Source organism: Bubalus bubalis, chromosome X, assembly GCF_019923935.1.
Source record: "Bubalus bubalis isolate 160015118507 breed Murrah chromosome X, NDDB_SH_1, whole genome shotgun sequence".
In the NCBI taxonomy this organism is placed as follows: domain Eukaryota; kingdom Metazoa; phylum Chordata; class Mammalia; order Artiodactyla; family Bovidae; genus Bubalus; species Bubalus bubalis.
Genome location: NC_059181.1, coordinates 105,837,187 through 105,859,464, shown reverse-complemented (window position 1 = coordinate 105,859,464; position 22,278 = coordinate 105,837,187). Strand labels below are relative to the sequence as shown.

Sequence of the window (22,278 nt, the reverse complement as noted above, 5' to 3'; positions counted from 1 at the left end):
CAGATCATATAATTGCCTTTTCTTTTTTTGTGATGAGAACACTTCAGATCTAATCTCTTAGCAACTTTCAAGTATATAAAATACAGTATCACTAACAAAATCACCATGCTGTACATTAGATCCTCAGAACTTTTTCCTCTTATATAGCTGGAAGTTTGTACCCTTTGACCAACACCAACCCATTTCCCCAACACACACCCCAGCCCCTCATAACCACAATTCTCCTCTCTGTTTCTATGAGCTCATCTTTTTTTACATTCCACATGTAAGTGGAATCATAAAGTAATTCTCTTTCTCTGACATTTCATGGAGGATCACATTTGATTTGTAATGTTGAGCATCTTTTCCTATACCTGTTGATCATCTGTATGTCTTCTTTGGGGAAATATCCAGTTCCCCTGTCCATTTTAAAAATCTAATTGATTGTGTGTTTTTTTTTTCCTACTGAATTATATGAGTTCTTTATATATTTTGCATATTAATCCCTTATCAGATATATGATTTACAAATATTTTCTCCCATTCCATAGGTTACCTTTTCATTGTGTTGGCTGTTCCACTTACTAATTTTTGCTTTTGTTGCTTGTGCTTTTGGTGTCATATCCAAAAAATCATTGCAAAAATGAGTTTCCCTATGTTTTCTAGTTTTACGGTTTTAGGTCTCATTCTTCAGTCTTTAATCCATTTCAAGTTAATTTTTTTTGTATCATGTAATGAAAGGGTCCAAACTCATTCTGCATGTGGCTATTCAGTTTTTCCAACACAATTTATTGAAGAGACTATCTTTTCCCCATTGAATATTCTTGGCTCACTTGTCATTTATTAGTTGGCCATATATGTGAGCATTTATTTCTGGACTCTTGATTGTTTTTCACTGATTTATGTGTCTCTCTTTATTCCAGTGCCATACTGTTTATTTCTTTTTTGCAATACTGTTTTAATCATTACATCTTGGAGTATAGTTTAAAATCAGGAAGTGTGATACCTCTAGTTTTGTTCTTCTTTCTTAGGATTGCTTTGGGCTTTCCTAGTGGCTCAGACAGTAAAGCATCTGTCTGCAACACAGGAGACCCAGGTTCGATCCCTGGGTTTGGAAGATCCCCTGGAGAAGGAAATGGCAGCCCACTCCAGTATTCTTGCCTGGAAAATCCCATGGATCGTGGAGCCTGGTAGGCTACCATCCATGGAGTCGCAAAGAGTCGGACACGACTGAGTGACTTCACTTTCACTTGGCTATTCAGGGTTTTTTGTGGTTCCATATGAACGGCCATCTTTTCCATTAGCATTTACCAAATAGTTCATTCTTTCTGCTACTGTTTTGGGATGCTCCCTTTATAATATATTAAATTTCCATTTATATCTGTATCTGTTTCTGGACTCTATGTTCTGATTGATATAATCATCTATACCTGCAACTCTGTGCGACTCCATGGACTGTGGCCTGCCAGGCTCCTCTGCCCATGGGATTTTCCAGGCAAGAATACTGGAGTGGATAGCCATTCCCTTCTCTAGGGGATCTTCCCAACCCAGGGATGGAACCCAGATCTCCTGCATCACAGGCAGATTCTTTACCATTGGAGCCACCAGGGACCATACTTGCATTAAGACCATGCTTATAATTACAATAGCTTTAAAATACCTTTTATCACTTTGAAGAGAAGAAACTTTGATTCTCAGTTGCACTAAGCTAGTGTCTGGATTTGTGGGCCACCACCTTGCAGAGTAGACAAATATCTATTGATTGGATAGACATATATGAAAGAGGCTTTCAGAAACTATTCTCTTAATAAGTTGAAATCTATTTTACTTTTATTTACTTTTCACTCAGAAATAATTTCAAACTTACAGAAATACCACAAGAATAATAGAGAACTCCCATATACACTTTATCCAGATTCACTCATTTTTAAGATTTTGCTATGTTTTCTTTATCATTCTCTTTCTTCTATATACATATTTTATAACTTACTTTCAACGTGAGAATAGACTGTAGACATCATATCCCTTTATCTTTTAATACTCCATTGTGTATTTCCTATGAATGAATATATTCTCTTACATAATCAAAGTGGAGTTATGAAATTCAGAAAATGTAGCATTGATTCATTATCTAATATATAATATAATACATTTATCTAATTGACAGCCAATATTCCAATTGTATCAATTAATGTTGTTCTTTGTAGCATTTCCTCTTCCAAGTTCAGGCTGTAGTCCTGGATCTAGTTGTCCTGATTCTTTGAAATGTGTTTCCTTGAATTTGGAACATTAGCAGATAATAATTTTAATCACCAGATCAAAGATTTTCTTGTTTTTTTTTTTTCCCTCTGTATAGTTATTATTTTTCTCTTTGCATCTAATATTCAGTGTGTAGGGAGATACACTGAGACCATGCAAATGCCCTCCTCCTCATTAACCTGCCACCCACCATATAGCACCTAAATGCATCATTACCATGGTCTACAACTTTCCTCACTTTGAGATGAAACCTAGCTGATCAAGCATTACAGGTTGCTTTTTTGGAAGGTATAATGTTATCTCTTTTTGAAAATAAGATATGGAGCATAACTTATAATCATTTATAATCATATCATGACAAAAAATAATAAATCCAGATACTGCTAAAATCTTCTATTCTCCATTTCTTTTGCAGGCATCAATGGCTATGTTTTTGATAGCTTGCAGCTGTCGGTTTGTTTGCATGAGGTGGCATACTGGTACATTCTAAGTGTTGGAGCCCAAATTGACTTCCTCTCTGTCTTCTTCTCTGGATATACCTTCAAACACAAAATGGTCTATGAAGATACACTCACCCTATTCCCCTTTTCAGGAGAAACTGTCTTCATGTCAATGGAAAATCCAGGTTAGTTATTTATATTATTCTTTTACTAACAGCAGTGTTTGCTTCACTGGCCATTCACATGGTCTTTTGCCCACTAGCTCACATCTGCCTACTAGCACATCACATGCTAAATGGTTCAGGTGATTTTAGTAATTGCAAGGCATTTTAATGGCAGAACCATATCAAATGAGCTTCACAGGTGGCTCAGTGGGGACAGAATATACCCACAGTGCAGGAGATGCAAGAGATGCAGGTTTGATCCCAGGGTTGGGAAGATCCCCTGGAGGAAGGCATGGAAACCCACTCCAGTATCCTTGCCTGGAGAATCCCATGGACAGAGGAGCCTGGCAGACTACAGTCTATAGGGTTGCAAAGAGTTGGCCATGACTGAACATGCACATATGCACCACAGCAAATGTTTAAGTTAAAAGTCTTTGCTTTAAAAAAGTGCCTTTACTTGCTGTGAGCCAACCTTTTAAGTGTGTTTATTAGACTGTAGTGGTGAATATACATTTATACCTGCAGTTAACACACAGGGTCTGGCTAAATATGTTTCTGTGTGCCTTGTGAACATTGGTTTTGTTGGGAAGTGCATAATAATCTCCTCTTATATGCACACATACCATCAAACCACTGTGAAGCCTTCAGGATGAACGTGGCTGTCAACTTCTCATCTGCCTCCCTCCAGAATGACTCAAAGGCAAAGCTTTTGAGTGCACCCAGTCTGGTGATCCGGAGAAGGCAATGGCACCCCACTCCAGTACTCTTGCCTGGAAAACCCCATGGATGGAGGAGCCTGGTGGGCTGCAGTCCATGGGGTCGCTAAGAGTCGGACACGACTGAGCGACTTCACTTTCACTTTTCACTTTCATGCACTGGAGAAGAAAATGGCAACCCACTCCAGTGTTCTTGCCTGGAGAATCCCAGGGACAGGGGAGCCTGGTGGGCTGCCGTCTATGGGGTCGCATAGAGTCGGACACGACTGAAGCGACTTAGCAGCAGCAGTCTGGTGATCAGGAGGAACACTGACCCTGTCTAAACCTAACAGATTGTAGTTATTCTCTTACACTTATGACTTTTCTGGAGATAAATTCTCATGGGGAAATTTCTAGGGAATCAAAACCAATCTTATCATATAAAACCATAGATTCACCTTCATATCCAGAAACTCATCTTATACTTCAGTAATGTATTTTTGTGGGAAGTGAGTGAAGAAGACCCTGACAGAACTCCAATAATACCTCTGAAAGTATCTTGTTTCTTCATGTTTATATCTTCATTATCTGCTTTACATCTAAGTTGCAAGGTCTCAGAGACCTTGTCATCTTGTTTGTCATTGAATCCCCAATGTTTATAGTGCCTGGCCTATAGTAGATGCTTAATACACATTTTTTCAATGAATGAATAAATTTAAAACATGCAAAAATGTTATAAAACAGTATACATATTATGATTGTAATTGTCTAAACCAAAGAAAGTGTGTATGTGTGTGTGTGTAGGCAGAAAATGCTATTTAAAATATCAATATTTTCAGAAGCTTGTAAACTACTTTGGTGATGAGTTAAATTCTAAAGACAAATTGAAACTCTACTTTATGTGTCTTGGGGGGAAATTTTCTATCTTGATTATAAAGCTCAAGCTAAATAAAGCCCCTGTTCTATGTTACTGATTTCTTATTTTAACTTCACTGTGGTCATGTAACAGACTCTGTATGCTTACAGTTCTTTTAAATGTGGTGAGACTTGCCATGCGCCCAGCATATGGTTTACTTTTGGCTAATGGCCCATTTGCACCTTTGACACTGGCACCACCACAGCAGGTGTGCTCAGGCTCCAAACACAGGCACAGTGAATTCCGTTGTCACACTAGGCACCCGCACTCCAAACAGTGGAATCATCACAAATGCATGCATGTCTCTGCCCCAGAAACCAGCACTGTTACCCAGGCCTGTGTTCTCACATGCCAGACCCAGCACCAAGAATCCCCTCAGCTAGGGCCTCAGTCTGTGGGTGAAAAGAAGAACAAAAGAACCCCAGCAGCCTTCACCACCTAGGAGGTCAACAACCCTCACCACCATCATGGACACTCACAGCTTTGACAACTAAGGACCCTCCATAATCTTTGCTGACACTGACCTCAGCTGACCGAGCTGCATGTGGTCTATGCTGTTGTACCCTCTCTGGAACTGGAGCTGCTGAATCACACATTGAAAAAGAAAGAAAGAACCCAGAAATCCTGGAGCTAAAGAATACAGTGAATGAAAAAAGGCATCAGAGAGCTTTAAAAACATACTTGATTAAGCTGAAGAAAGAATCTGCAAACTCCAAGATAAATCTTTTGGCATTATTGAGTCAAGAGGAGAAAAAAAGGAATGAAGAAAGCCTGCAGGACTTATGGAATACCATTACATTTTTCCAAAAGAGATAAAGAAGTGATGAACAGGTATATGAATATGTTCTCAACATCACTAATCATCAGGCAATGCAAATCAAAACCACAGTAAGATATCAGTTCATACCTGTCAAAATGACTGTTATCAAAAAGTCAGAGGATGATAAGGATGTTGGCAAGGATGTAGAGAAAGCATGCTCGTGCACTATTGGTGGGAATGTACATTGGTGTAGCCATTATGAAGAACTGTGTGGAGATTCCTCCAAAAGTTAAAAAGAGAACTACCATCTGATCCAGCGATCCCACTTCTGGGTATATATACAAAGGAAATGAAATCAGGATCCTGAAGAGATACCTGCACTCCCATGTTTATCACTGCACTCTTCATAATAACCAAGACCTGGAAAGAACCTAAGTGTCCATTCATGAATAAATGGCAGAGTAGAAAGACCCTGAGCTCACCTCCTCTCACAGGCACACCACAATCACAACTATTTTCAGAACAGCCATTAATGGAAAAGACTTGCACCTACCAGAGCACATCTTCTACAACTAAAGCTATAAAGAAGGAACCGCAATAAGACAGTAGGGCAGACATCATGATATTGTCCAGTCTTATATCCCTAGGTGGGCATTTCACAAATAGGAGAAGAATTACAGGTGCAGAGGCTCTCTCAAAAGAAGTAAGACATCTAGCCCCATATCAGACTCCCAAGTCCAGGGATCCTGGACCAGAAAGACAAGCCCCCAAGCACTTGGCTTTGAAGGCCAGTAATGCATACAATTGAGAGTCTCATAGATCTGGGGGAAGTAGAGACTTCACTCTCACATTGTCCAGGGCAAAAGCAGGAATAGGAGGCTGGGTCAGACTCACCTACGGATTTTGGAGAGTCTCCTGGAGAAGCAGGGGGCAACTGCAACTCCTCCTGGGGACATATAAACTGGTGGCAGCCATTCTAGGGAGCTCTTTCTACCACATGGACACTGGTGCTTGCAAATGCCATTGAGGAATCCTCTGTCTGGCTTATTAGCAAGAAAATGCAGTCCCGTCCTGGCTCAACATCTATAGGTGCCAGTTCTGGGACACATGATGGCAAGCAAATAACTGGGCATGAACACAGCCCACCCACTAACAGACAGGTTGCCTTAAGAACCCCCTGAGACCACAGCAGCCCCTGTACATGGCCCTGCCCACCAGAGGGCACAGGGTTTGTCCCTGCACACAATTGTGCAGGCACCAGATCCAGGACCTCCAGCCAGAGAACCTGGGACCAAGCTCTGCCCACCAATGGGCAGGCACCAGGCCTAGAATCCCCTGGACCCTAGTCTTGCCCTTTAGTGAGCCTGCTCTAGCCTCAGAACCAGTTTCACCCACCAATGGATGTCACTCTTTGTCACTATTTGCCATCATTATCTGCATATGACATGGTGCTGTACATAGAAAATCCTAAAGACAGCACCAAAAAACTACTAGAGCTCATCAGAGAATTTGGTACAGTTACAGGATATAACACCACTAGGGCTTCCCTTGTGGCTCATCTGGTAAAGAATCTGCCTGCAATGCGAGAGACCTGGATTCGATCCCTGGGTTGGGAAGATCCCCTGGAGAACGGAAAAGCAACCCACTCCAGTATTCTGGCCTGGAGAATTCCATGAACTATATAGTCCATGGGGTCACAAAGAGTTGGACACAACTGAGTGACTTCAATTTCACTTTTCACAGGATATAAGATTAATATACAGAAAATCTGTTGCATTTCTATACACTAACAATGAACTATCAGAAAGAGAAATAAGGAAACAGTCCCATTTACAATTGCATCATAAAAAATAAGATATCTAGGAATAAACCTACCTAAGGAGACAAAGGGATCCCAGGTGGCTCAGTGATAAAGAACCCCCTGCCAATGCAGGAGATACAAAGATGTAGGTTCAATCCCTGGGATGGGAAGATCCCCTAGAGAAGGGAATGGCAACCCACTCCAGTATTTTTGCCTGGAAAATCCCATGGACAAAGGAGGCTGGCAGGCTACAGTCATGGGGCCACAAAGAGTTAGATGAAAGACCTGTACTCATAAAACTATAAGACACTGATGATAGAAATCAAAGATAGGAAGATAGATCATGTACTTGGATGGGAAGAATCAGTACTGTAAAAACTACCATGTTACCCAAGGAAATCTACAGATTCTATGAAATCTCTATCATATTACCAATGCCATTTTTCATAGAACAAATGACACTGATTAGCCAAAATAATCTTGAGAAAGAAAAACAGAATTAGATGAATCATCCTCCCTGACTTCAGACTACAAAGCAACAGTTATCAAAACAGTATGGTACTAGTACAAAAAAAAGAGACATAGATCAATGGAACAGAGTAGACAGCCCAAAAGTAAACTCACACACTATGGTCAATCTATCACAAAGGAAGCAAGAATATACAAAGGATAAAAGACAGTCTCCAGATACTGAAAAAAAAACTGGACAGATACATATAAGAGAATGATATTAGAAATTCTCTAATGTATTACGTTACAGAATTTGTATATTATACAAAAATAAACTCAAAATAAAGACCTAAACTGAATACTATAAAACTCCTAGAAAAAGACATAGGTAAAACACTCTTTGACATAAGCTGTGGCAATATTTTTTGGTTCTATCTCTTAAAGCAAAGGAGATAAAAGCAAAAATAAATAAAAGGGACCTCATTAAACTTAAAGCTTTGTACAGAAAAAGAAACCATTGACAAAACAAAAGCAGAAAGACAAAGCATATGCTTGTGTCAGAAGCCGGAGTAGGAGACTGGCAGCTGTTTCTCCAAGGGAATTATAATTTAATTTTCTTTGCATCTCTGGTTATATCTCCTTTCTTATTTCAAATTCTATATATATATATATATATATATATATATATATATATATAGAATTTATTTTTATTTGGTTATTTAATTGAGGTTTTTTTGAACTCTCATTTAAGCTCTTGGATTGAAATTTATTAATTACTATAATGATCTAATATATTTTTATTCACACATGTAATACAAAAAGATGTTGTCATTACAAAATTTCAACCAGTACAGATATAACTAAAGTTCTTGACACTATTCTCGATCCCAGGTCTTTCTCAGAGCATGGTGGATGTCATTCCAAACCTGTTTATGGAGTTTCATTTCCCCTTTTCTCACCCATTACTGTCTTTTTCAGGGAGAGGAAGTATTAGATTTAGCTAAGTTATAGCAAAATGGTTGTCTGTGGAGGCCTTACAAATAGCTGAGAAAAGAAAAGAAGCAAAAGGCAAAGGGGGAAAGGAAAGATATACCCATCTGAATACAGAGTTCCAAAGAATAGCAAAGAGAGACAAGAAAGCCTTCCTCAGTGATCAGTGCAAAGAAATAGAGGAAAACAATAAAATGGGAAAGACAGAGATCTCTTCAACAAAATTAGAGATACCAGGGGAACATTTCATGCAAAGATGGGCACAATAAGGGACAGAAACGGTATGGATCTAACAGAAGCAGAAAATATTAAGAAGAGGTGGCAAGAATACACAGAAGAACTGTACAAAAAAAGATTTTCATGACCCAGATAACCATGATGGTGTGATCACTCACCTAGAGCCAGAATCCTGGAGAGTGAAGTCAAGTGGGCCTTAGGAAGTATCACTATGAACAAAGCTAGTGGAGGTGATGGAATTCCAGCTGAGCTATTTCAAATCCTAAAAGATGATGCTGTGAAAGTGCTGCACTCAATAGGCCAGCAATTTGGAACCCTCAGCAGTGGCTTCAGGACTGGGAAAGGTCAATTTTCATTCCAATCCCAAAGAAAGGCAATGCCAAAGAATGCTCAAACTACCTCACAATTGTATTTATCTCACACAATAGCAAAGTAATGCTCAAAATTCTCCAAGCTAGGCTTCAACAGTACATGAACCGAGAACCTGAGAACTTCCAGATGTTCAAGCTGGATTTAGAAAAGGCAGAGGAACCAGAGATCAAATTGCCAACAGCCGTCGGATCATAGAAAAAGCAAGAGAATCCCAGAAAAACATTTACTTTTGTTTCATTGACTACACTAAAGCCTTTTAACTGTGTGGATCACAACAAACTGGACAATTCTTAAAGAGATGGGAATACCAGACCATCTTACCTGCCTCCTGAGAAATCTGTATGCAGGTCAAGGAGCAACAGTTAGAACTGAACATGGAACAACAGACTGGTTCCAAATTGGAAAAGGAGTACGTCAAGGCTGTATATTATCACCTTGCTTATTTAACTTATATATAGAGTACATCATGTGAAATGCTGGGCTGGATGAAGCACAAGCTGGAATCAAGATTGCTGGGAGAAATATCAATAACCTCAGATACGCAGATGACACCATCCTAATGGCAGAAAACAGAAAGGAACTAAAGAGCCTCTTAATGAAAATGAAAGAGGAGAGTGAAAAAACTGACTTAAAACTCAACATTCAAAAAACTAAGATCATGGCATCTGGTCCCATCACTTCATGGCAAATAGATGGGAAACAATGGAAACAGTGACAGACTTTATTTTCTTGGGCTCCAAGATCACTTCAGATGGTGACTACAGCCACAAAATTAAAAGACACTTGCTCCTGGGAAGAAGTTCAGTTCAGTCACTCAGTCATGTCCAGCTCTTTGCGACCCCATGAACTGAAGCACGCCAGGCCTCCCTGTATATCACCAACTCCCAGAGTCCACCCAAACCCATGTCCATTGAGTCAGTGATGCCATACAACCATCTTATCCTCTGTCATCCCCTTTTCCTCCTGCCCTCAATCTTTCACAGCACCAGGGTCTTTTCCAAAGAATTAGCTCTTCGCATCAGGTGGCCAAAGTATTGGAGTTTCAGCTTCAACATCAGTCCTTTCAATGAACACCCAGGACTGATCTCCTTTAGGGTAGACTGGTTGGATCTCCTTGCAGTCCAAGTGACTCTCAAGAGTCTTCTCCAACACCACAGTTCAAAAACATCAATTCTTTGGTGCTCAGCTTTCTTTATACTCCAACTCTCACATCCATACCTGACCACTGGAAAAACCATAGCCTTGACTAGACGGATCTTTGTTGACAAAGTAATGTCTCTGCTTTATTATATGCTGTCTAGGTTGGAAGAAAAGCTATAACAAACTTTTACAGCATATTAAAAAGCAGAGATAATACTTTACTGATAAAGGTCCATATAATCAAAGAAAGCTATGGTTTTTCCAGTAGTCATGTATGGGTGTGAGAGTTGGACCATAAAGAAAGCTGAGTGCTTTAGAATTGATGCTTTTGAACTGTGGTGTTGGAGAAAACTCTTGAGAGTCTCTTGGACGGCAAGGATATCAAACCAGTCAGTCCTTAAGGAAATCAGTCTTGAATGTTCATTGGAAGGACTGATGCTGAAGCTGAATCTCCAATACTTTGGCCACCTGATGCAAAGAACTGACTCACTTGAAAAGACCCTGATGCTGGGAAAGATTGAAGGTGGGAGGAGAAGGGGATGACAGAGGATGAGATGGTTGAATGGCATCACTGACTCGATGGACATGAGTTTGAGCAAGCTTTGGGAGTGGTGATAAACAGGGAGCCCTGGTGTGCTGCAGTCCATGGTTGCAAAGAGTTGGACACAACTGAGTGACTGAACTGATTGAAGTTATAAAAGTGGAATTTTTAGTCAATAACTTGATTTAAATTATTCATTCCAACACCAGTTCTGATATACTCTAACCCAAAATGGTTTTGTAAAATCAAAAATATGCTTTACATATCATGAAATTGGGTTCTTGTATCCCATGTCTTCATATTTTTTAATATACTCCTTTATTTCGGTAGAAAACATTCTCTAATCACATCTTGAGAATGGCTGAATTAGAGGTAGATACTTTGAATCCTTGTATATTAGAAAATCTCTTTATTCTCATTTCCTGTTTGAGTGATTATCAGGCTGCACATAGAATGCAATGTGAATTAATTCCAAAATGTCTGAACACAGAAGATTTTTCATGGGCACCCTATTGTCTAATAGGGCTCTGAAATATACTTTGAGAAAATTTTTCAGTTAAGATTTTGTTTCTGTAACTTGATAAGACCATTCGTTTACCTGATGGGTAGCTTAGTAAAGGTGTATTTGTTTCCATTTATGCTTATGCATATACTTCATCACCATAAAATTCTTTCACTCAGATAATCCTGTTCATAGTAGAAATTGATACTGTTAGCACTGTGATGAGTTATTATGTTATGTGTATCCTAAACCTAAGTCATGCTCCCTTATGGTTACTTATCCTACACATTGGTCATAGTGGATGCTTGGCATTGTGTTGTGTGATTTGAGTGCATTATTAAATACTAATAATGAGTCATTTATAAATTTGAAAACTGGAGCTCAGAGACCTCAATGGACTTGCTTAAAGTCACACAGCTGATAAATTGTAGTGCTGGGACTTGACCCCAGGCAGTGAGGAAGAAATGACAACCCACTCCAGTAATCTTGCTGGGAAAATCCCATGGACAGAGGAGCCTGACAGGCTACCGTCCATGGGGTCACACAGAGTTGGACACAATTGAGCGACTGAGCACTGAGCACATAATGTTACTGTAGAACCTACAGCACTGTGCTGTATAGTGAAAACAGCTGCCCTATGTAAAATTTCCAGAATTAAGTCACTGTCATCACCCGAGTTCTATGTGACTAGTAAGACTCACCACTCTTGTGTATGTTAATTACATTTCTCCATTTTTATGCCAATATATATTCATTTAAAATCACAGCCCTTTCTTGTGGTCACAAAGAGATATGCCACAACAGCAGCAATGCAAAAAACACTTTTACTATCATTGTTGGACTACTGTTATGTCTGTCTGGCATTTAACATAACAACTGGCAATATAATGGTACTAAGTAGTTGTTTTTTTTTTTTTTTTTCATTTTTCTGGGAATGGAAGAGAACCTCTAGCACAGATCTTACTTGTGACTTGAGTTATGAGTAATCAGAATCTTATTCTTCCTCATCTCCAGGTCTGTGGGTTCTGGGGTGCCACAACTCAGACTTTCGAAACAGAGGCATGACAGCCTTACTGAAGGTTGATAGTTGTGACAGGAACGTTGGCGATTATTATGACACATATGAAGATATTCCAACCTTGCTGAGTGAAGACAATGTCATTGAACCCAGAAGCTTCTCCAAGAATTCAAGGTACCCTAGCACTAGGCAAAAGCAATTCAAACCCACCATGACTCCAGAAAATGACATGGAGAAGATTGACCCTCAGTCTGGAGAGAAAATGCAGCTGCTTACAGAACAAAGTGTCTCCTCTAGTGATCTGTTGATGCTCTTGGGACAGAATCCTACTCCACACAGATTATCCTTATCTGATCTCCAAGAAACCAGAAATGAGGCTACTGATCATTTGCCTGGACCAACAGAAAGAAACAAGGGCCCATCCCCATCTGAAGTGGCACATCTTGGACCAGAGCTGCATCACAGTGGGGAAAGAGTATTTACTCAAGAGCCAGAACTGCCAGTAAGATTAAATGAGAATTTGGGAACAACTATAATGGCAGAGTTGAACAAACTTAATTTAAAAATTTCAAGTTCATCAAACAATCTAATGCCTTTACCAACAATTCCATCAGACAAGTTGTCAGCAGGTACTAATAAGGGAGGTTCCTTCGGACCCCCAAATATGCCAGTTAATTTTAATAGTCAATTAGGTGCCATTGTATTTGGCAAAAATTTATCTCATGTTATTGGGTCACGTGTACCTTTGGGCTTGAGTAAAGAAGATAATAATTCCAAGTTGTTAGAAGCAGCTTTAATGAATAGTCAAGAAAGTTCACTGGGAGAAAATGCATTATCACTGGAGAGTGATAGGCTATTTAAAGAGGAAAGAGTTCATGGACCTGTGTCATTGAACAAAGATGATGCTTTATTTAAAGTGAATATCTCTTTGGTAAAGACAGACAAGGCACCAGCTAACTCAACAACTAATAGAAAGACTCACATTGATGACCCAACAGTATTAATTGAGAATAGTACATCAGTCTGGCAAGATATTGTAATAGACAGTAATACCAACTTTCAAGAAGTGACTTCTTTGATTCATGATGAATTGTTTATGCACAAAAATACTACATCTTTTGGACTAAGCGATATGTCAAATAAAACTACTTCATCCAAAAAAAGGGAAATGATCCACCAAGAAAAAGAAGGCCCTGAGCCACTAGATACAAAATATCCAGATACACCATTCTTCAAGACTCTGTTTTTGCCAGATTCAACAAACGTGATAAAAAGGACCCATGACAAGAACTCCCTAAGCTCTGGGCAAAGGCCCAGTCCAAAGCAATTAACATCATCAGTATCAGAAAACTCTGTGAAAGATCAGAATGTCTTATCAGAAAAGAATAAGGTAGTAGCAGGAGAGGATGAATTTAGCAACAACACCAGCCTCAAAGAGATGATTTTTCCAAATACCAAAAGCATAGTTATTACTAACTTGGCTAATGTCCAAGAAAATGATACAGACAATCAAGAAAAAAAATCCCAGGAAGAAACAGAAAGGAAAGAGACATTAATCCCCGAGAACACAGTTTTGCCTCAGGTGTATACAGTGATTGGAACTAAGAATTTCCTGAAGAATCTCTTTTCACTGAGCACTAAGCAAAATGTCAGAGGTTTAGATGAAGAGACATATGCTCCAGGACTTCAAGACAACAGGTCATTAAGTGATTCAGCAAAAAGAGCCAGAATTCATGCAGCCCATTTCTCAAAAGGAAGGGTGGAAGCAAACGTGGAAGGCTTAGGGAATCAAACAAAACAAATGGTAGAGAAATCTCCAAGCACTACAAGACTGTCTCCTATCCCAAGTCAGCAGGATGCAGTTCCTCACCGTGATAAGCGGGGTTTGAAACAATCCAGACTCCCACAAGAAGAAGTAAAGCTTGAAAGGGGGGTAACTCTGAATGACACCTCAACTCAGTGGTCCAAAAGCATGAAACGTTTGACCCAGGGTACCTTCACACAGATAGAACACAACAAGATGGAGAAAAGGACCATTACTCAGTCCTTACCAGATTGTTCTCTGAGGAGTCATAGGTCAATTAGACCTACAGATGTGACCAAGATCCCACCCCAAGATAACTCTTCTCATCTTCCAGCATCAACCTGTGGTTATAACTTGGGGGCAAGTCATTCTGGGGTCCAAGAAACCAGTCATTTCTTACACGGAGCCAAGAAAAATAACCTTTCTTTAGCTTTCCTAACATTGGAAGTGATCGGAAGTCAAAGAAAGAGCAGTACTCTGGGGAAACAGGCCACAAATCCACTCATGTACAAAAAACTTGAGAACGCATTTCTTTTGAAACCAGGCTTGTCTGAAGCATCTGGGAAAGTTGTTCATCAGGAAGACTTGCCTACAAAAACTAGCAAGGTTTCTCCTGCCCACCTGGATCTCAGGGAAGAGATCTTCCTTCAGAAAACACAGGGACTTGTTAAATTGAATAAAGTCTACAGGCCTGGAAAAGTGCCATCTCTGAAATGGACAACAGAGAGCTCTGAAGAGATTCCCTCCAAGCTGCTGGGTCTCCTTGCTTGGGATAACCAATCAGCTACCTTGATACCAAAAGAAGACTGGAAATCCCTAGAGAGGTCACACAAACTCACGTCTTTGAAGACAAAAGATATCACTTTGCCCCTAGACCCTAGTGAAAACTATTATTCAATAGCAGTAACAAATGAAGGAGAAGATAAGGCCCAAAGAGAAGCTCCCTGGCCAAAGCAAGGAGGGACTGGAAGGGTGTGCTGTCAAAATCCACCAATCTTGAAACGCCATCAAAGGGAGATAACCCTTACTACTTTTCAGCCAGAGCCAGACAAAACTGACTATGATGATACTTTGTCAATTGAAACAAAGAGAGAAGATTTTGACATTTATGGTGAAGATGAAAATCAGGACCCCCGCAGCTTTCAAAAGAGAACACGCCACTATTTTATTGCTGCAGTGGAGCGGCTCTGGGATTATGGGATGAGTAGATCCCCCCACGCACTAAGAAACAGGTATGGGTCCATTGATTATTCCTTTGTGCTACTGTTGTGACCTTTGACTTGACCAGGTACTGAAACAATAGGGAAGGCACAATCAATCTGCAGCAATAAGACTCCAAAGACTGTTTTATAGAGGAAGCTGAGAAGCAAGTGGCAAAGTCTAGATGAAGCTGAGGAGCAAATGGGAGGTTAGGTGGTGACACTAACAATGAGGGTTACAGGATGGTAAATCCAGGTAGCATGGAACTCTTACTCTGGTGGGATGGAGAAGAGGGTCTAACAAAAGGGTTGAGAGGTCAGAGTCAAGAAGCAGCCACGTGGAACAGAAAGGAAGTCAGCCTCACCTAACAGCTTATGAGCTGTTGGGTAAGGCTTAATCTCCTGAGTGCGCCCTGATAGACACAGCAGGAAGCAGTGAAGTGTGTGGTAATGGGACTGAGGTGGCAGGGGAGGTCGTTTTCCAAAGTACTGGGGATCCAGAGGGCAAAATGGGAGAATTTCAGTGTTAAGGGAGCAGAAGGAGGTTGGTCAGGGAAGAGAACACACAGAGAAATTTGAAAGATAAACATAAGGAGGGTGAATCAGCCAACAAGTATTTATTGAGCACCTGCTACATGCCAGGCACTTGCACAGACACTGGAGAATAGCAAAGCAGGAGCTTATATTCTGCTGGGAAAAGCAAAAGGCAATAAAGTAGTAAAAAGCTAAATAAGGGAATCTTGGTGCTGTTCAAAAGGTAGAATTGAATGATATGGTAGAGAGTGACAGGGGGTGTTACTTTCACTGTGGTGGTGAGAAACATTCTCTTTGTGCAGTTGATGCCTAAATGATGATAAGAGGTCAGCTAGGGACTTCCCTGGTAGTCCAGTGACTAAGACTCCATAGTCCCAATGCAGGGTGCCAAGGTTCAATCCCTGGTCAGGGAACTAGACCCCACATGCCACAAATAAAGATCCCACATGCTGCATCTAGGACCCAGTGCAGTCACATAAATTAAAAAACAAACAAAAACGAGGTCTGCTAACCAAAGTTTGAGAGAAGACATTTTCAGTAGAGGGAACAAGAAATCCAAAGACCCTGCAAATGAAACAAGTTTAGCATGCTTGAGGAACAAAAAAGGACCAGCATGAGTGGAGTACAGTAAAGAAGTGTGTGCAGGGGTAGGGCAGAGGTGAGTGACCACACCATCGTGGTTATCCAGGACATTACTGCCTTTTTTGTACAGTTCTTCTGTGTATTCTTGCCACTTCATCTTAATCTCATCTGCTTCTGTTAGGTCCATACCATTTCTGTCCTTTATTGTGCCCATTTTGCATGAAATTTTCTCTTGGTATCTCCAGTTTTCTTGATTAAATCACTAGTCTTTCCCATTCTATTGAACAGGGTGGTGAGGGTGAAAGTAAAAAGAAATGTAAGGATGTTGAGTATAATTTAAAGATAAGCAGAGAAGGCTTGCTGTTAGATTGAGGATGGGGAGGAATGGTGAGAGAAAACTGAAAAATGTTTTGTTTTTCTCCTGAGCAACTAGGTGGAAGCTGGTGACATTTAATGAGATGTGAAAGCCATGAAGCAGAACAGATTTATTTGAGGAGACATTCAAGGGTCTGTTTTGTACATATTTAATTTGACATGCCTACTAGATATCCAAGTTCAGATGTTGAGTAGGCAGTTTGATATATGAGTCTTGAAACCAAAGAAGTGGTTTGTGCTAAAAGATACCAATTAGAGCATTATAATCATATTACTAACATTCAAATAAGATTTCATGGGATGATAATGAAATAAAAGTAGCTGTAAACCATGCCTGCTTTAAGGGCTACATCCTCAAAGTAATGGTAAACCAGTTAAACTTGTACTTCATTGACTTATAGCCCAGTTTTCGGTCATGTGTATTGTCCATGAAATCCCTATCCTTGATCATAATTTAAGCAAGTCTTGAATTGGCAGTGCCTGCAGACATCTGGTAGAACACATAAAACCTCTCATGGAAGAAACCAAAATTCTAGGCCTCAGGTTATTTTCACAAATATTCGAGATACAATTTCCAGAACACAAAAATGCTGGGTACAAAACAAGAGAAGTAAGCAAGAGGCCACAGAAACAATAGAGAGCCAAATACAAACTCACAGACTGAAGATCTCAGAATCACCAGATACAATTAAAACTCGAAAGCATCATGTAGAAAGAATTGGTGAAGTAGTAGGTAAATAAAAAGAAATAATATGAAATGCAGAATGCATAGATTTTAAAATGTAATATAAAAAAGAGATAATAAAGGTTATGTGTTCTAAGTCACTTTAGTCATGTCCGACACTTTGTGACCCCATGAACTATAGCCAGCCAAGCTCCTCTGTCCTTGGCATTCTCCAGGCAAGAATACTGGAATGGGTTGCCATGACCTCTTCCAGGGGATCGTCCCAATCCAGGGATCAAACCTGTATCATCCAGCAGTGGCCACAGGACTGGAAAAGGTCAGTTTTCATTCCAATCCCAAAGAAAGGCAATGCCAAAGAATGCTCAAACTATCACACAGTTGCACTCATTTCACACACTAGCAAAGTAATGCTCAAAATTCTCCAAGACAGGCTTCAACAGTATGTGAACCGTGATCTTCCAGATGTGCAAGCTGTATTTAGAAAAGACAGAGGAACCAGGGATCAAATAGGCAACATCCATTGGATCATCGAAAAGGCAAGAGTTCCAGAAAAATATCAACTTCTGCTTTATTGACTAGGCCAAAGCCTTTGACTGTGAGGATCACCACAAACTGTGGAAAAATCTTAAAGAGGTGGGAATACTAGACCACCTGACCTGCCTCTTGAGAAATCTGTATGCAGGTCAGGAGGCAACATAGAACTGGACATGGAACAACAGACTGGCTCCAAATAGGGAAAGGAGTACGTCAAGGCTGTATATTGTCACCCTGCTTATTTAACTTATATGCAGAGTACATCATGAGAAACACTGGGCTGGATGAAGCACAATCTGGAATCAAGATTCCCAGGAGAAATATCAATAACCTCAGATATGCAAATGACACCACCCTTATGGCAGAAAGCGAAGAAGAACTAAAGAGCCTCTTGATGAAAGTGGAAGAGGAGAGTGAAAAAGTTGGCTTAAAGCTCAACGTTCAGAGAACGAAGATCATGGCATCTGGTCCCATCACTTCATGGGAAATAGATGGGGAAACAGTGGAAACAGTGTCAGACTTTTTTTGGGGGGTTCCAAAATCACTGCAGATGGTGACTGCAGCCATGCAGTTAAAACACGCTTGCTCGTTGGAAGAAAAGTTATGACCAACCTAGATAGCATATTAAAAAGCAGAGACATTACTTTGCCAACAAAGGTCCATCTAGTCAAGGCTATGGTTTTTCCAGTAGTCATGTATGGATGTGAGAGTTGGACTATTAAGAAAGCTGAGCACTGAAGAATTGATTCTTTAGAACTGTGGTGTTGGAGAAGAGACCTGAGAGTCCCTTGGACTGCAAGGAGATCCAACCAGTCCATCCTAAAGGAAATCAGTCCTGAATGTTCATTGGAAGGACTGATGTTGAAGCTGAAACTCCAATCCTTTGGCAACCTGAAGAGAAGAACTGACTCATCTGAAAAGACCCTGAGGCTGGGAAAGATTGAGGGCTTGAGGAGAAGGGGACGACAGAGGATGAGATGGCTGGGTGGCATCACCGACTCAATGGACATGAGTTTGAATAAACTCCAGGAATTGGTGATGGACAGGGAGGCCTGGCATGCTGCCATTCATGGGGTCACAAAAAGTCAGACACGACTGAGTGACTGAACTGAACTGAATTAGCAGGCAGGTTCTTTATCACTAGTGCCACCTGGGAAGCCCAAAGATTATAGACAGCTTTATTTTCCAAAGATGGATGTCCCAAGATATCCTGTCCTACATGCTTCTTGTACAATGTGACCTTGCCATTCTCCCTTTCAAAAGGTAGTCCAATTCCCCTCCTTTTGATTTGTGCTGGCAATGAATAGAATATAACAGAAACGTGTGATCTGTAGATATAGTGGAAGTGATGCTATGTGATTCCCAAGGCTTTCTCAGAAAGTACAGATGTACCGATGTGAGAGTTGGACCATAAAGAAGGCTGAGCGCCAAAGAATTGCTTTCAAATTGTGGTGGTGGAAAAGACTTTTAAGAGTCCCTTGGACTGCAAGAAGATCAAACCAGTCCATGCTAAAGGATATCAACCCTAAATATTCACTGTAAGGACTTATGCTAAAGCTGAAGCTCCAATACTTTGACCACCTGATGTGAAGAGCTGACTCATTGGAAAAGACTCTGATGGGAAAGATTGAGGGCAGGAGGAGAAGGGGGTGACAGAGGATAAGATGGGTGGATGGCATCACTGAGTCAGCGGACCTGAGTTTGAGCACACTCTGGGAGAGAGTGAAGGACAGGAAAGCTTGGTGTGCTGTAGTCCATGGGGTCACAAAGAATTGGACACAACTTAGTGACTGAACAACAACAACCTCAGAAACTATCATGCAGCTTATGTCTATCCCTTCAGACGCTCTCTCTGACCGAGAGTCCTGACTGAGTCCAACTTTCCAGCATTCTCCACCAAGGCAATAGACATGTGAATGAAGCCATTTTGGACCCTCCAGACCAGCCCAGATGCCAGTTGAATACCAATGAGTGACATTAGACACCACGAAGAGTGAAACTATTACTTTGCCATGCCCTGCTGGAACTCCAGACTTAACAGAATTGACAAGTACAATAAAAAACAGTTGTTGTTTTAAGCCACTAAATTTTTGAGGTAGTCTGTGATACAACAACATTTAATCAGAAGAAAGAGGATAGAATGTGAAGGACTAAGAAAGAGGATAGAATGTGAAGGACTAACATATTTTTAATTGAAATCCCAAAAGGAAAGAGTGATTAGAGAAGAAACAACTACCAAATTATTCAGAAATTCCACTCCTGAGTGTATATCCACAGGAAATGAAAACACAAACTCAAAAAGATACATGCACCCCAATGTTCATAGCAGCATTATTTAGAATTGCCAAGATATGGAAGCAACCTAAGTATCCATCAACAGATGATTGATTAAGAAGGTGTGGTATACATACACACTGGAATATTGCTCAGTCATGAAAAATAACGAAATTTTGCCATTTCCAACAACATGGATGAATCTAGAGGGTATTATGCTTATGTTATCATATGTTATCACGTACATGTGGAAGCTGACAAATAAACAAATGAATATGCAAAACAAAAACAGATTCATAGATATAGAGAACAGACTTGTGGTTACCAGTGAGAAGAGGGTGAGGGGAGAAGAGGGATGTGGCTAGGGGACTGAAAGTTACAATCTACTATATATAAAAAGGATAGATTGCAAGAGTGTGTTGTACAGTACAGAGAAATACAGCCATTATCTTGTGGTAACTTTAAATGGAGTATAATCTATTAAAAAAAAAAAAACTGTTGAGTTACCATGTTGTACACCTAAAACCAATATGATGTTGTAAATCAACTATACTTCAATGTTTTAAAAAATCGGATAGACTTAATTCCAACTATTTTTTAAGTAAATGTAGATAAATTAAATGTATCAGTTAAAACATAAAAATGTGGCTTCCCTGGTGGTCCAGTGGCTAAGAATCTGCCTGCCAATGCAAGGGACATGAGTTTGATCCGTGGTCTGGGATGATCCCACAAGCATGAGACAACTAAGCCCGGTCTCTCGAGCCCACCAGCCGCGACTTCTGAGCCTGCATGCTGCAACTACTGAAGCCTACACACTTAGAGTCCATGCTCCACAACAAGAGAAGGCACTTAAACAAGAAGCCCACACACCTCAACGAAGACCCAGCCCAGCCCAAATTTAATTGGTTTAAAACAATTTTCAAAACAAAACAGAAAAGTGTCAGACTTCCTTAAAAATTTGCACAAACTATATATTGTTAATAAGAGACACACTTAAAATCTAAGGATCTAAGTTAAGTAGAATTGTTACCAAAAGAGTGTGTCGGTAGGGTCCAGCTGCTCGCCACTCAAAAGCCAGTAAACAGGCCAGGCTGGTGGAAAGGAAAGTTTGCTTTATTTCAGATGCTGGCAACTGGTGATGGGGAGGGTGGCAAACATCTGTCCAAAGGCCAATCCCACAACCCCCCACCCCATGACAATCAGGGGGTGAGACTGTTTATAGACAGAGTTGGGGGTGGGGAGGTTACAAGCAGAAAAATCACAGTCATCTCTAACAGTCATCTTCAATTTTTCATCAGTGGTCTGACTAGCATCATCTTCAATGTTTTAGGTACAGTTAATCTGCAGTTCTGGGCTGCACTTGTTACCATTTATTTGCAGTCAATTCTTGGAATTGTGGCAACTCAAGTCCTGGGTACAGTCTGGTGATCATGTAGTTAACTTCTCCACCTGGTGTTTTGGTATCTATAAGAGAACTCACAGGATATGGCTCAGAATATCATCTATAGCCCTTGAAAAAGAACTAAAGGTCCCTGACTATGCTTAATGGCTACATTATATTATTTAGTCTCCTTAGACTGTTTTCCTTTGTTTCAGCATTTCTCACATCTCTGATCAAACTTATTCTTTGACTAAAGTTTTCCACAGGCAAAAGGCAGGCAGAAGACATGGGGGGAGGCAAGGATCATAGAGTCCTGCTCTGTTTAAATCCCCCTTTTTCTTTGATACGCCTCAATCCTGAGGAGGAACAGATACTGAATAAGAAAGGCAATAAACTTTCATTGTACCTGGACAAACATTTGAAAATTACTAGACATATTACAGTGAGTATAATAATCAAAATCCACCTTCGTACTATTTCTCTGTTTTGTCTTTATGATTAAAGTAGATGTACAATGTATGTTTAATAGGCTACAAACAGGCTGTTTTGGTTAGCCTAAAGTTCAAATTAAATCCTGTTATTGGCCGGAATGACTTTTCCATACCTCAATATGTGAATATTTTTTCCATCATTTTTCCCTTTTAAGT

General features: G+C 40.2%; 1 protein-coding gene across 4 annotated transcripts in view; it reads left to right on the top strand.

Moving 5' to 3' along the window:
• F8 (coagulation factor VIII) overlaps positions 1-22,278 on the top strand; it is a 146,788-nt gene that overhangs the window by 81,356 nt on the left and 43,154 nt on the right. For all 4 annotated transcript variants that reach the window (XM_025276850.3, XM_025276848.3, XM_006060854.4 and 1 more), the window contains 2 exons: positions 2,653-2,862; positions 12,260-15,299. In XM_025276850.3, the coding sequence (XP_025132635.2) occupies positions 2,653-2,862; positions 12,260-15,299 (3,250 nt within the window). The remainder of the gene's footprint in view (positions 1-2,652; positions 2,863-12,259; positions 15,300-22,278) is intronic.